This window comes from Pleuronectes platessa, chromosome 11 (genome assembly GCF_947347685.1).
Source record: "Pleuronectes platessa chromosome 11, fPlePla1.1, whole genome shotgun sequence".
NCBI classification, from domain to species: domain Eukaryota; kingdom Metazoa; phylum Chordata; class Actinopteri; order Pleuronectiformes; family Pleuronectidae; genus Pleuronectes; species Pleuronectes platessa.
This window is the reverse complement of record NC_070636.1, coordinates 1,658,748-1,674,352: the sequence shown is the minus strand read 5'-3', so window position 1 is coordinate 1,674,352 and position 15,605 is coordinate 1,658,748. Positions and strand designations below refer to the sequence as shown.

The window sequence follows — 15,605 nt, the reverse complement described above, 5'->3', positions numbered from 1 at the left end:
AGAGCTGCAGCCGCAGGCCGGCGTACGACCCGGCCACGTCCACAGCCAGACCGTCCTCCATCCTCTGCAGGAAGGACATCCAGCTCTCACACTTCTGCTCGAAGCTCTGCTGCCTCAGCGACTCCGTCTGCAGCTCACTGCACACGTCACAGGAAACACTCATTATACCTCAGGTGTAAAGAACTCGTTTATGTCTAATAAAAGCTTAGTTGTTAGTTTGTTAGAAGATTTGAGTTAGAGTCACAAATCTGATCAAACCTTAGATTTGGGGGATTTCGAGTTAAATATAAGATTCATTCAGGTCAGTGTTACTCACTAACATTCAAATATATATTGACAGAACACAATTAGTTTAATAATCATTATTTTCTGGTTTCAGCTTTGTGAGGATTTGCTGCTTTTCTCTTCACACGATGAGTTTTAGTTCATTTTTCATTACAGATGTTTTTATTCACTAAATAACTGATTCAGTTCAATCCATCTATGTGAGTTATGTCATCTGATTGAAGCTTAAATCCAGCAGAGTGTTAAACCTCATGTGCTCAGATCTGCCCCCCCACTGACCTGCAGGCCTCCTCAGCCCTGGCGGCGGTGGCGGCCCAGCGGCGGTTGAGGTGTAGCAGGTGTCGCGCTGCGGCGTCGCCCGGCGTCCGGCTGCAGCTCAGCTCGTTGAGCACGTCCAGGTCAGCGGAGCGGCCGCTCAGCTCCAAGAGGCCAGACTGGAAACACACAGATCGATTAATTTAGAAACTTTGACATCTACTCCAGGATTTAAAAAAAAAAAGTCGACGTTGGAAACAGAAGTCGTGAAAAGAAACTCACTCAAATGAGGTCGACAGTATTTACGTCACAGGAAAAGTGGAAATTAAACATCTACATGATAAAATCTTTCTCTTTCTGAGAGAGTTTGAGAATGTGTGATTTACTTTTATTTAATAATGTTTTCATTTCTTTTATCCGATTAATTTCCCAGGTTTTATCTCTTATGTCCTTTTAGTCAACTGCCTGGTCTGGTTTTTATTTTTTATCTGTTTTTGTTTAGCACTTTGTGACATTGCTGAGAAATAGTAAAATATAAATAAGGTTATAACAGATGAGACTGTTTTTAATAAAACCTTCAAATCACTAAAAACATAGAAAATTCAGCCTGGTTATAAAAACATCTTAAAACTAAATAATTTGTCTTGAATAAAACAATGACAGAAGCAATTTTTCAGATTTTTCCCAAGAAAGTAAGATTGTCAAATCTAAATAATGCAGATTATAATCTAATCTGTTAAAATAAAGCTTGAATCATAATAATAAAGAAGAGTTATCATGACTGCACCTCGATGAAGCTGTTCATGAAGCAGTGATTCATAAAGTCCCTTCACAGCGTCTCACCTGGTCTCCAGCCTGAGCCACGTTCTCCAGACGCTGAGTCCAGACCTCCAGGTTCCTCTCCACTGACTCCAGGACGCCTCCGAACTCCTGCAGCCGCCTCAGCTCCTCCTACACACACATGACAACACGACCCTGTGACCTATGTGGGTTAAGTTCTAGGCCACAGTGACGCTCAGAGCACTGAGGCCGTGTCAGGCTGGGAAACACGTGCAGAGCTCTGAACATCTACATATCAGAGTCTGTTCTAAAAATGTGCACAAGAACATAACGATGCATTCAAAATACATCTTCCAAATGGAATTACACTTTAAAAACAATGTAAAAATTATAATAAAGTGAATAAATTATTATTTAGAAGAAACGAAACAACAGTATGAATCACAAACAGGTTATGGAGAAGTAAAATAAGCAGAAAGTTACAATACAAAGCAGTAAATGACAGAAAGAAGAAGATTCCTTCACGGACTCGTACCTGCAGCTGACCCAGTTCCCCTGTGAGCTTCTGAACGAGCTGCAGGACATCACGTGTCAACAATCTGCTCTGTGATTGGACCAGAGCAGCAGCCGAAGGTTCCAGGTGACTAGTCAGGTGCTTGGAAGCCTCCAGCACCCCCTGCAGGTCAGACTGCGAAGTGTCCGCCCTCTGCAGGAGACTCTGGAAACAGATTAAAGAGTAAAAAAGTAATTATTTTTATTGCAGATCTCAACTACGATTACATGCTTCAAAACAAAAACATTTATTATTGTTAAATAAAGCTCAAATGGTCGTGTTTAGGATTTTCCTGTTTTCATGTCAGACTCGTTCCTGCTGAAACGTTTCCCTCTGCACATGTTGTCCTCTCACCTGAAGCTCGTCCATCTTGACAGCGACCTGCTCCGGACTGTTGTCCTCTGCAGGCGTCGCGCTCAGAGCAGACGTGACGTCGCTCTGCAGCCGCTGCAGCTGCCGAGAGAACGAGGCCTCCAGACGCCCGTAGAGCTCCCAGAGCTGCAGGACGCTCTGACTTCTCTGGAGCTGCTGGTGCACAGATCCACACGCCACGGTCCAACTGAAAAACAGGAGAGTGAGTGTGTGTTGTGTTTGTGTGTGTTTGTGTGTATGTGTGTGTGTGTGTGTGTGTCTCACCTGTGTGTGTGTCTGTCCAGCTGCTCAGTGAGAAGCCCAGCAGCCTCAGGACTGATGATGTCTCTGAGGGACGAGACGGTTTGACTCAGCTCGTCTCTCAGAGACTCTGCAGCTTGTGTCTCCTCATGAAGAAGCTGATTCAACACAACAACAAAACAACACAACAACACATCAGTTATCAGGAGTTGAACACGAATCATTAACGATTCTGCACATTAACACAAGAAGCTTTGATTTAAATACATTATTAAATCAAATAAACAAGACATTTTTACGTTACATGTAATAACCCAGTATTGGAGTTTGTATCCAATGTGGATGAGATAAATGAAACTTTAAAAATGACCATTAAAACACTGAAGATGTTGAATGTTTGTAAATTTGGTGAAAGGTTGGAGCCAAGAAAGAAAACATCTTTTAAACAGACAAATACAATTTTTGACATTTTCACCAATTTCCCTGGTAATAAATTCCGGACCTCGATGAAATAAAATCAGTGATTTGATGCAGATCTAGATAAAACCCTGGATCTAACAGATTTAAGTGGTTTAGTACCTGCAGCCGTTCATGCAGATGCTTGTGCGCCTGCAGGCAGAGCTGAGGGTCGCTGTGATAAACCAGAGTCTGAGACACGCTCAGAGTTTTCAGCTTCATCTGATTCAGACTCGTCTCCACACGGTCCCACAGCTGCTGAGCCCGAACCAGCCTCAGCTTCACCGAGTCCCTCTGCAGGAGACGAGGAGAAGATCCAGTGAGACGGAGACACAGAGACACAGAGACTCAGAGAAACAGAGAAACAGAGACACAGAGACACAGAGAAACAGAGACACAGAGAAACAGAGACACAGAGACACAGAGACTCAGAGACACAGAGACACAGAGACACAGAGACACAGAGACTCAGAGACACAGAGACACAGAGAAACAGAGACACAGAGACACAGAGACACAGAGAAACAGAGACACAGAGACACAGAGACACAGAGACTCAGAGAAACAGAGACACAGAGACACAGAGACACAGAGACACAGAGACACAGAGACTCAGAGAAACAGAGACACAGAGACACAGAGACACAGAGACACAGAGAAACAGAGACTCAGAGAAACAGAGAAACAGAGAAACAGAGACACAGAGAAACAGAGAAACAGAGAAACAGAGACACAGAGACACAGAGACACAGAGAAACAGAGACACAGAGACACAGAGACACAGAGACACAGAGACACAGAGACTCAGAGAAACAGAGACACAGAGACACAGAGACACAGAGACACAGAGAAACAGAGACTCAGAGAAACAGAGAAACAGAGAAACAGAGACACAGAGAAACAGAGAAAAAGAGACACAGAGACACAGAGACACAGAGACACGGAGACTCAGAGACACAGAGACACAGAGAAACAGAGAAACAGAGAAACAGAGACACAGAGACACAGAGACACAGAGAAACAGAGAAACAGAGAAACAGAGACACAGAGACACAGAGAAACAGAGACACAGAGAAACAGAGAAACAGAGAAACAGAGAAACAGAGAAACAGAGACACAGAGACACAGAGAAACAGAGACACAGAGAAACAGAGACACAGAGACACAGAGACACAAAGAAACAGAGAAAAAGAGAAACAGAGACACAAAGAAACAGAGACACAGAGACACAGAGACACAGAGACACAGAGACACAGAGACACAAAGAAACAGAGACACAGAGAAACAGAGACACAGAGACACAGAGACACAAAGAAACAGAGAAAAAGAGAAACAGAGACACAAAGAAACAGAGACACAGAGACACAGAGACACAGAGACACAGAGACACAGAGAAACAGAGACACAGAGAAACAGAGAAACAGAGAAACAGAGAAACAGAGAAACAGAGACACAGAGACACAGAGAAACAGAGACACAGAGAAACAGAGACACAGAGACACAGAGACACAAAGAAACAGAGAAAAAGAGAAACAGAGACACAAAGAAACAGAGACACAGAGACACAGAGACACAGAGACACAGAGACACAGAGACACAAAGAAACAGAGACACAGAGACACAGAGAAACAGAGACACAGAGACACAGAGACACAGAGACACAAAGAAACAGAGACACAGAGACACAAAGAAACAGAGAAACAGAGACACAGAGACACAGAGACACAGAGACACAGAGAAACAGAGACACAGAGACACAGAGACACAAAGAAACAGAGACACAGAGACACAGAGACACAGAGACACAGAGACACAAAGAAACAGAGAAAAAGAGAAACAGAGACACAGAGACACAGAGAAACAGAGACACAGAGACACAGAGACACAGAGAAACAGAGACACAGAGACACAGAGACACAAAGAAACAGAGAAACAGAGACACAGAGACACAGAGACACAGAGACACAAAGAAACAGAGAAAAAGAGAAACAGAGACACAGAGACACAGAGAAACAGAGACACAGAGACACAAAGAAACAGAGACACAGAGAAACAGAGACACAGAGACACAGAGACACAGAGACACAGAGACACAGAGACACAAAGAAACAGAGAAAAAGAGACACAGAGAAACAGAGAAACAGAGACACAGAGACACAGAGACACAGAGACACAAAGAAACAGAGAAAAAGAGACACAGAGAAACAGAGACACAGAGACACAGAGACACAGAGACACAGAGACACAGAGACACAGAGACACAGAGACACAAAGAAACAGAGAAAAAGAGACACAGAGAAACAGAGACACAGAGACACAGAGACACAGAGACACAGAGACACAGAGACACAAAGAAACAGAGAAACAGAGACACAGAGACACAGAGACTCAGAGACACAGACACAGAGACACAGAGACACAGAGAAACAGATAAACAGAGACACAAAGAAACAGAGACACAGAGACACAGAGACACAAAGAAACAGAGAAAAAGAGACACAGAGAAACAGAGAAACAGAGAAACAGAGAAACAGAGAAACATGGAAACAGAGACACAGAGACTCAGAGAAACAGAGAAAAAGAGACACAGAGAAACAGAGAAACAGAGACACAGAGACACAGAGACACAGAGACACAAAGAAACAGAGAAAAAGAGACACAGAGAAACAGAGACACAGAGACACAGAGACACAGAGACACAGAGACACAGAGACACAGAGACACAAAGAAACAGAGAAAAAGAGACACAGAGAAACAGAGACACAGAGACACAGAGACACAGAGACACAGAGACACAGAGACACAAAGAAACAGAGAAACAGAGACACAGAGACACAGAGACACAAAGAAACAGAGAAACAGAGAAACAGAGAAACATGGAAACAGAGACACAGAGACTCAGAGAAACAGAGAAAAAGAGACACAGAGAAACAGAGAAACAGAGACACAGAGACACAGAGACACAGAGACACAAAGAAACAGAGAAAAAGAGACACAGAGAAACAGAGACACAGAGACACAGAGACACAGAGACACAGAGACACAGAGACACAGAGACACAAAGAAACAGAGAAAAAGAGACACAGAGAAACAGAGACACAGAGACACAGAGACACAGAGACACAGAGACACAGAGACACAAAGAAACAGAGAAACAGAGACACAGAGACACAGAGACTCAGAGACACAGACACAGAGACACAGAGACACAGAGAAACAGATAAACAGAGACACAAAGAAACAGAGACACAGAGACACAGAGACACAAAGAAACAGAGAAAAAGAGACACAGAGAAACAGAGAAACAGAGAAACAGAGAAACAGAGAAACATGGAAACAGAGACACAGAGACTCAGAGAAACAGAGAAAAAGAGAAACAGAGACACAAAGAAACAGAGACACAGAGACACAGAGACACAGAGACACAGAGACACAAAGAAACAGAGACACAGAGACACAGAGAAACAGAGACACAGAGACACAGAGACACAGAGACACAAAGAAACAGAGACACAGAGACACAAAGAAACAGAGAAACAGAGACACAGAGACACAGAGACACAGAGACACAGAGAAACAGAGACACAGAGACACAGAGACACAAAGAAACAGAGACACAGAGACACAGAGACACAGAGACACAGAGACACAAAGAAACAGAGAAAAAGAGAAACAGAGACACAGAGACACAGAGAAACAGAGACACAGAGACACAGAGACACAGAGAAACAGAGACACAGAGACACAGAGACACAAAGAAACAGAGAAACAGAGACACAGAGACACAGAGACACAGAGACACAAAGAAACAGAGAAAAAGAGAAACAGAGACACAGAGACACAGAGAAACAGAGACACAGAGACACAAAGAAACAGAGACACAGAGAAACAGAGACACAGAGACACAGAGACACAGAGACACAGAGACACAGAGACACAGAGAAACAGAGACACAGAGACACAGAGACTCAGAGACACAGACACAGAGACACAGAGACACAGAGAAACAGATAAACAGAGACACAAAGAAACAGAGACACAGAGACACAGAGACACAGAGAAACAGAGACACAGAGACACAGAGACACAGAGACACAGAGACACAGAGAAACAGAGACACAGAGACACAGAGACTCAGAGACACAGACACAGAGACACAGAGACACAGAGAAACAGATAAACAGAGACACAAAGAAACAGAGAAAAAGAGACACAGAGAAACAGAGAAACAGAGAAACAGAGAAACAGAGAAACAGAGAAACATGGAAACAGAGACACAGAGACTCAGAGAAACAGAGACACAGACACAGAGACACAGAGACACAGAGACTCAGAGAAACAGAGACACAGACACAGAGACACAGAGAAACAGACACAGAGACACAGAGAAACAGACACAGAGACACAGAGACACAGAGACACAGAGACACAGAGAAACAGATAAACAGAGACACAGAGACACAGAGACACAGAGACACAGAGACACAGAGACAGCTCCAGACCACAGACACTCTGGTTCTACGTGTCACTGACCTGCTGTGTGAGGTCTGCACAGGTCAGGATGGATTTCTCGATCTGAGAGATGAAGCTGTCGTCTCCTCGTCCATCACAGAGTTTCTCTCTCAGCTCCTGAAGAGCTGCAGCTTTCTGCCGGATCTTCTCCTCCAGGTCCTGACACACACACAGGAGTGGATTTCAATATGCAGACTTAGATGTGGAAGTTTTTATATTTTATGTAATGGTTGTCTGCCCAGATGTGAGCGTACAGTGACTCCTGACCTGGCAGCGGTGGAGGCTCCTCTGCAGATCCGTCTGGCTGCTCGGCGTCTGGGCCGAGTCCATCCAGAGGTTCTGCTCCGTGATCCAGATGTTGATCTGCTGCAGTCGGGCCTCTCGCTCTGCTCTGCTCCGCAAAGTCTGCTCCAGCTCCTGGATCTGGAAATCACAGGAAACACAGAGTCAGACACGTAAGAAACTGAATTAAACTATTATACAACAATAAAGATTAGTTAACATTTATTTAAGAATGATTTTTTGGTTTTATTATTTATGTATTTTAAGTAACCAGAACTTAAATCTCATGTATTAGAATAACAATGTAAAATCATGAAAGTTGAAATTAATTTGTCAAACTACATTTTTCACGCTTAACATAGATCCCAGCTCCATGATGACAGAGTTAACTCCTCCCACTGATGAAGACCATGTGACCTTGAGTCGGGCTCGTCTGACCTGAGCGTTCAGCGTCTCCTGGAAAACGAGCCACTGGTGGTTGAGGCGACCCTGGTCCTCTGCAAACTGGTTGTGATCGTAGCGCCCCATCTGGCCGGACTCGGTACTGTAGGTCTGCGATGGCTGGTTCACGAGGTCCAGTGTGGCCTGATGGGCCGACAGCTCCACCCGACACTCCTGAGAGGAAGGTGGAGGATGGAGAGAGGAGCAGAAACACCTCAGCACTGACTGAACACATTCATAGATTGATCAGGATGTTTCTGCTCCTCTCTACCTGGAAGGATCTCAGGTTCTGCTGGAGACCAGTGAGAGTGGACCACGTTCTGTGATTCTCCTGCAGCCGGGACTCAGCCGCCCCGAGCCAGACCTGCAGCTCCTGCAGCGCCCCCTGCTGGGTCAGCATCTCCAACCAACGCTGAGGGGGAGGGGGGGGAAACGATGTCGATGTTACACAGTTACACATATGCTAGAGAATGTCGCAGGTCAAAGTTCACCATAGTTTAACTCATGTTATTGGGATGTTCTATAAAGTGGTAGATATCGCATTCTTGTATTTTATTTAGTGTGAGTCTGCAGACACTCGTGTGTGTGTGTGTGTGTGTGTGTGTGTGTTTAAATGATAAATAAACATGTTGTTGGCTTCTCTACATGTGTGTGTGTCAAAGTAAACAGCTGCAAAACATAAACTAGAGTCTGCAGTCTGAGAGACCTGATTCAATGTAACCTGTCAAATAAATAATGTGTGAGTTTATCTGTTCGTTTGAGGAAATTGTTGGGACATAGTTTTTGTGCAAACCACAGGCCTCCCTTCAGTCAAACTTGAAACAAGGGAGCCGCATGTTCTGGAGTGAACTCAGTCTCCCAGAGTGCCACATGTTCCCTTTGTCTTAAGACAGTCAAGGAACTCAGTCTCCCAGAGGATGTAACAGGATGCTGCATATCCTGGGACCGGGGTAATATCACACAAAGGTGTCAAGAACCTGGGGGGTCACTCCTATTGGTCACTCTGGTCCAAGACCTGTGAGGTCACCGGGGCCAATATAAGGAGAGGTCTGCCTAAAGTCTCTCTCTTCTACCATCCCGCCGAGGGCAGAAGGCTGCTCTCTCTTCTCCCATCCTTCGAAGGCCAGCACGCTGTCCAGCCTCTCTTCTCCAATCCTTCGAGGGCCTGGCTGATCCAGCTTCCTTCTCTATCCAACCCACAACCGGAGGTCAGAGGTGCAGCTCCCAGCTCACCCCTCTCAAGGAAATCTCCTCGCCCTTCAAGCTCTACAAAACTCCTCGTAGCGACGCGATGTCCTGCAGGAAAACTTCAACCAGCATCTGAGCACACGGCTCGACAGAATCACGAATGCAGAACTCTACGACCACCAACCCAGGAGACGTCACAGAACTGCAACTGGACTGCAACTTCTTTTCCCCTTTCCCTCGGACTGGTAACATAATCTGGGCTTAATAATTATACTACGCTAAGCAAGACTGTTTATTTGATCGGTGTGTGTTTATAAGTTTGATATATGCTGTGATGTTGTAGGTATAAGTTAAATGAAGGTTAATGGCAGTTAGGCTCGCCACAGGCTTTGTCCCTGACTATCATTATCTGATTAACATACACACAGACACGCATAACATCTCACCAAGTTAAACCTTCCCCCTCAGCCGTAAAGCAACGGCCATAAAGCAACCTCAGAAGAAGGGGGGGGGGCTCTTATCTTAGGGACCATTTTTAAAGCATGCTAATTTACATTCACACACACACACACTCACACACCTCCTTGTTAGTTAGTTTGATTGTTTAGTCATTTGTGTTTTTATACTTTATTATGTTCATAATAAATGTTCTTCTTTCACAAATGTTCTGTCATTAATATTGCATAAGTGAATCTTGCCAACTGTTACACTGTTAAGAACTCCATAGCCTTCATTGTTCATTATATAATCTTTAATGGTAAAATATTGAGATTTCTAATTGAACTAGATCTAAATGAGACTGATCTTAATCAATAAATTGGCTATCTTTTCCCTTCTATGAAGGGTGGTGCCCCGCGAGAACTTTAACCAATTAAAGTTATGATTTAATATTAATATTTTAAATATTAATGTTTTACATTTTATTTTGATAACCAAATGTATTGAGTGCCTAAAGGCACACCATTCTATGGTAACACTTTTTAAGCACTATTGCACAACAAAATGAATCTGAAACGAACTGAAAACCTGAAACTGGAGTCGAGGGAGAGAGTGAACCCGAAGAGCGGTAGAGAGAGAACAGAAAATAATAAGGACAGCAGGAAGAGGCAGATGAAGAGGGATGAAGGAGAGGAAGAGGAGGAGCGCTGAGAGGGGAGAGAGTGGAAGACAAGGATGAAGGTGAAGGAGAAGAGAGTCAGGTTGAGAAGAGTCCTCAGGATTCTGTCTCTGTGCTGCACAGGGGGACGTTTGGAGCTAATTGGGGACAGGAGGACGGAGCGGGACGGTTTGTGGAAACTGAGGCTGCAGGTGAACTCTGACGTTAGAGACACAGGAGGAGAAACACTCTGGTTGTGTTCTTCTGTGACTTCTGACCAGTGAGACTGAAATGAAGCTAAACTAATTCCAGATTAAATTTAAAAACAATTAAAAAGTCAGTAAACGTTCAGAAAAAAGTAAAAAGCAAAGAAACTGATAGAATCATATTTGTTAATTCCTCATTTAAAACCTTGACTCTCTCCTCTGGTGGATCCTGTGTTTTACCTCCACGTGGAGAAACCTCCTCACCTGGTGCAGCGCTCTCTGGACAACTGGAACCTCAGCGACCAGACTGGACCAGTCCGCCTCCGTCTGGCGGAGCTGGGAGACGATGGAGCAGAGACGTGGGTCCGAAGTCTCGCTGTCGTCCACGTTCGAGTCCGAGTGTCCGACCGCTTCCCTCAGTTCAACCAGCTGAGAACCAGCTCCGATCATAGACACCTTCAGGTCCCATCTGGACTCCAGCTGCTTCCTCAACGCCTGAAGTCAAAAGGTTTAGTTATGATCTCTTCTGCACAAGTCAAATTGGAAAAGATGCTTCCGTGCTGGATGCAGTTTTTAATATTCTGTATTCTACACCACAGCAGGTACAGACACACATGACACACGTCTCACCACACACTGCAGGAAGTGCTCGTGTCTCTGGTCCACGTCCATCTCCTCCGAGGCTGCGACACCGGACTGACTCCATCTGCTCATCATCTCTCTGGCCTCGACCGCCCAGTCGCTCAGAGCCGCTGAGTCACGAATAAACCTGTTGATCAGGAACAGGTGAAATGTGAGGAAAGCATCTGACACTAAACACTGTCAGCAGAATAACTGTCGTGGTAATTTAAGCAAATGTTTCATTTAGAAATCTTAGGTTAATAACTTTTTCATAGTCTTGATTGGTATTTTGGATCAGTGCAATAGGTGTTTATTAAAATAAATATTTAGCATTTCTGCTTAATTAGGAAACACGATTATAAAAATGAGTTTTATAAAAGAGCAATATAGGGAAAGATTTCATTCATGAAATATGAATTAAAACCAAACTATATGTTAAAATTATTGTATGTTTTCATGAACCGAGAACAGATTCAAACTTTTCTTCCTCGTCTCTCACCTGTTGCTCAGTCTCTTCTCTCGGTCGCTCGTGGTGCGTTCACTGTCTGCTCTCTGGTGCGCGGCTCTCCATCGGCCCTCCAGCTCACTGGTGGCCACACCCACTCCCTTGCAGCCCCACCTCTGCAGCCGTAGCCCCGCCTCCAGCGCCCAACCGAGCCGCGCCTCGTTCTCCTGCAGAACTTCTCCGAGCTGCGGCCGAGCAAAGGAACAGGACTTTACATTCAGCTGGAGCTTAAAGTGTTAAAGTGAATTTAGTTTGTTTCAAGTTCTACTCAGAGAGGGAGTGTCTTTAAATGTGAAGTGCTGTCTGGACTTTAGAGCTCGTCTGAAAGCAGCTTTAAACTAATGCTTGAGTTCCATAACAGATCCTTCCAGACAGCGGGTTGGTTTTCATTAACTTCAGCGACTCCTCGTTCACCTCAGTAATGTTTCCAATCCCACAGCCGAGCAGCGAGGAACATGAACCCAAACCAGTTCTACCCTAAGCCTCTGCTCGGCTAATAACTCACATGCAGGTCCAGGAACATCGTGTTCTCCTACAGAAAACAACCAATCCGCTTGTGTGTAATTGAGTCAATTAGGCTGTTGAGTGCAATGGACAAAGTACGGCATGCAGAGAGCGCCCAAATGAGCACAACGGAAAATTGCAAAATGCACTTTGTCCTCCGGCCGTCTGTTGGTGAATCAGAATTACCCCCGTGTCGGTCCGGAAGAACACGTGTATTCACAAAAATTACCTGGAGGCCAGAGAGCTCCTCAGATAACAGCTCCTCACTGTCACCCCCCTGGTGCATCCTGGGAGATGTAGTTCCCTTCAGCAGGGAGTCGGCCCAGGCAACGTCCTCCTCCCACTGACACCACACCTGACACAGTAATGATGATGGGAGAGGTTTTCTGATGAGTCTGAATAAATTCTACTATTTCACAGATTAAATGCGTCTTCATCAATCTGCCTAACGTCCATAATAAAGCTTTGTTCAGAGTTTCCAGTGATGGAATATGAAAACCTGTTTGTTGTCAAACTGTTCACCTGTAGTGTTTCCTGCATCCTGGTTCCCTTCTCCAGAGCGAGCTGCTGCTGTCGGGCCACCTCGTCCTGCAGGCCCGTCAGGACACCGTCCCACCTCTGGAGGGCGTCCTCTGGGAGTCTCCGGGTCAGGTACTGCAGGGTCCTGGAGTGATGGCCCAGGAACTGGAAGAACTTCTGATGAGAGAACCAGAGCTTTGTGTTGAAGATGATGTTTGTAAGTTTTATTAAACTCTTCCTCAGCCTCCCACTCACTCACCGTGTGAGCGCCGAGCTGCTGCTGGAGCTGAGCTCTGCTCTGGAGCTCCGTGTCAGGCCTGAGGCGTTCAGATCCCAGAGCGAGCAGCTCCTCCTGGCTGCGGACCAGCCGCTCGTACAGCTGCTGCACCTCCACGCTGCTCCTCAGCTCCTCACAGCAGGAGCCCACCCCCCCCAGAGACGTGTCCAGCTCAGCCTGCACACAGGAGGGGCGACACACACAATCGTCTCTTATTCAGCTGCACTTACATTTCCAAACACCAAACCCAGGAGTGAACAGTACCTGCAGCTGTGAGGCCTGGTGGAGGAGGGAGGACGGCAGCTTGTGAAGCTCCGCCTCCTCCAGCAGAGAGGTCACCTGCTGGACCTGCAGCTGCAGAGACTCGTGCACCTGCTTCACAGCCTGAAATCACATCAATGAATTAGTGCACGTGACCTCTGTACCGCAGCACACCCCCCCCCCCCCCCCAAACGCTGCTGCACAGACTCCACAGGACGTGTGAGGTGCAAGATGGACGCGGTCGCACATTTCTATACAACAGGAAAAAGTAGAGACGCGTCGTCCATCTTTATTTACACAATGTGTTGTTTTGTATTAAAGTGGAAGCTCAGTATCAGTGATATGACTCCATGGAAGCAGTACCTGGAGATGCTCATTGGCTCCCAGCGTTCCACTGAGCTCCCAGACTGTGTGATGAACAGTCGACTGGTTAGAGGTGAAGGCTGCATGCAACTCTTTAAGGCGTCTCTGTTGGTTTAGAGACACACGTGCAAACAGCAAACGCTTCAATACACAAGAAAAGTTTATTAAAGTTTTTAAATTATACTTTGAATACACAAGGTTACACAGGTATAAGGTGGAGTCGTGTTTAGTAGGACAACTCACTCACATCAGTGCTGATACCGTTAAAAGGAAAACTGCAGATCATTAATTATTGTTATTATAATTATTGTTTTAATATTGAATTGTGTGTTTGTTGTTGTTTGTGTTAAATATGAAACAGTCTCTCTACCTGCTGCCTGGCCGTCTCCTCCTGCAGGTTCCTGAGCTGCTTCTCTCGGCCGCTCAGAGCAGCTTGGACCACCGGCAGGACTCTGCTCAGGACGTCCACACACCGCCGACCCCACTCCGACCCCAGGACAGTCGTGACCTTTGACCCCCGCGAGCTCAGCTCCTCGCCAAGGGTCGCCAGCTCGGCCGACAGACTCTGGAGAGGAAGGAGGTCACAATCGTTCATTCAGGGAGGAGGAGGAGTGTGGAGGAACGTTATTAACCCAAGTCAAAGGGAAAAACCAATTTGAAAGAAGAATTACAGATGAGGACATAAATGAAACAGGTATTAATCATCATGACTTCATCCGAGTGATTTGATGATTCGTTGAGTCCGACCTGCAGCAGCTGGAGCCTCAGCTGAGCCTCCTCCTCCTCATGCGTCCTCTCAGCAGGAGACTGCAGCAGGTGATTGATGGAGGACAGAGACAGGGACGCTCTGAGCAGCACGTGGAACAAGCCCTGGTCCAGAGTCTGATGGGAGACGTCCACAGAGGAAACCTGGGGTCAGAGACGTTAATCACATTATGAACAATCCCTGGGGAGGAGGAGGAGGAGGAGGAGGAGGAGGAGGAGATTAAAAGATACACAGTGTATATCTTTTAATTTCCCATTTACTTCCAGCTTATGATCTTCAGTCTGCAGTTGGTTCCTGAATCTAGTCTGACCAACATTGCTATTTTATAAATATCCTTAACATGACCATTAGTACTTATGCACTTCCTTCTGTATTTTAACCATTTGTTTGCTGTTTGTCTTAATTATTTTTAATAAATTTTGTCCATAATCTACATGCATCGAATCCAAATCTTGTAGCTATGAGTGAAAATACATATAATGCAGTAAAATGTTATGATAATAAATTAAAGCCATTTCTATATCATTTCTGAACATGAAGAGGTCACATATTATACTGAAGTACATTGCATATTGCAATCTGACACTGTTCACTGTTTTGCATTTTGCATTTCACTTTTTACTTATCTTTTATCTTTTATATATTTTTATTTAGATAAGTTTATGTCTAAAAAAATGTTACTTTGTATAAATATTAGAAAAAGTGAGTAAATAAGAAGTAAATAGTGAGTAAATATATATTGTTTCTTTTTATTGCTTTTCTTATGCGTTGTATTTATTGTGTTTTTATGTTTTTATGTTTTTATGTTTTTATGTTTCTATGTTCATTGTATGCACCAATAACCAGAGCAAATTCCTTGTAGGTGTAAACCTACTTGGCAATAAATACTTTCTGATTCTGATTCTGATCTGATGTCACGACCTCTGGACAGTTGCCTGTGATAAGCAGTCAGGACAGCGCCCCCTCACCTCATCCAGAGGTACTGCAGCTGGAGCTCCCAGCTCTCTCAGATGGATGATTAGAGTTCGAAGCTCTTTCAGGTTTTCTGTGCCAATCACACGTCCTGCTGTTCCATCACTGCGCCTCGTAGATGAGTCTGTCACCTTCACACACAGAGAGAGAG

At 45.0% G+C, this 15,605-nt stretch overlaps 2 protein-coding genes and 3 long non-coding RNA genes across 5 annotated transcripts in view; 1 reads left to right on the top strand and 4 right to left on the bottom strand.

Annotated features, from left to right (window-relative positions):
• Nucleotides 1–15,605, top strand: part of LOC128450900 (E3 ubiquitin-protein ligase TRIM35) — a 454,970-nt gene that overhangs the window by 136,084 nt on the left and 303,281 nt on the right. The window lies entirely within an intron of this gene.
• On the bottom strand, nt 543–11,906 carry LOC128450986 (nesprin-2). The gene is made up of 13 exons (XM_053434755.1): nt 11,787–11,906; nt 11,297–11,435; nt 10,931–11,161; nt 8,448–8,588; nt 8,174–8,350; nt 7,721–7,876; nt 7,475–7,612; nt 3,065–3,235; nt 2,510–2,643; nt 2,228–2,432; nt 1,856–2,038; nt 1,384–1,491; nt 543–719 (listed from the first exon to the last, which is right to left on the bottom strand). The coding sequence occupies exons 2-13, from the start codon at nt 11,381–11,383 to the stop codon at nt 543–545; spliced, it is 1,908 nt and encodes a 635-aa protein (XP_053290730.1). The 5' UTR covers nt 11,384–11,435; nt 11,787–11,906.
• Nucleotides 11,920–12,969, bottom strand: LOC128450918 (uncharacterized). Its single transcript, XR_008340048.1, has 3 exons — nt 12,819–12,969; nt 12,526–12,651; nt 11,920–11,977 (listed from the first exon to the last, which is right to left on the bottom strand). It is a non-coding gene; the product is annotated as an uncharacterized LOC128450918 (long non-coding RNA).
• On the bottom strand, nt 13,166–14,222 carry LOC128450917 (uncharacterized). Its single transcript, XR_008340047.1, has 4 exons — nt 14,087–14,222; nt 13,717–13,821; nt 13,357–13,476; nt 13,166–13,269 (listed from the first exon to the last, which is right to left on the bottom strand). It is a non-coding gene; the product is annotated as an uncharacterized LOC128450917 (long non-coding RNA).
• LOC128450919 (uncharacterized) lies at nt 14,217–15,580 on the bottom strand. The gene is made up of 3 exons (XR_008340049.1): nt 15,451–15,580; nt 14,464–14,625; nt 14,217–14,281 (listed from the first exon to the last, which is right to left on the bottom strand). It is a non-coding gene; the product is annotated as an uncharacterized LOC128450919 (long non-coding RNA).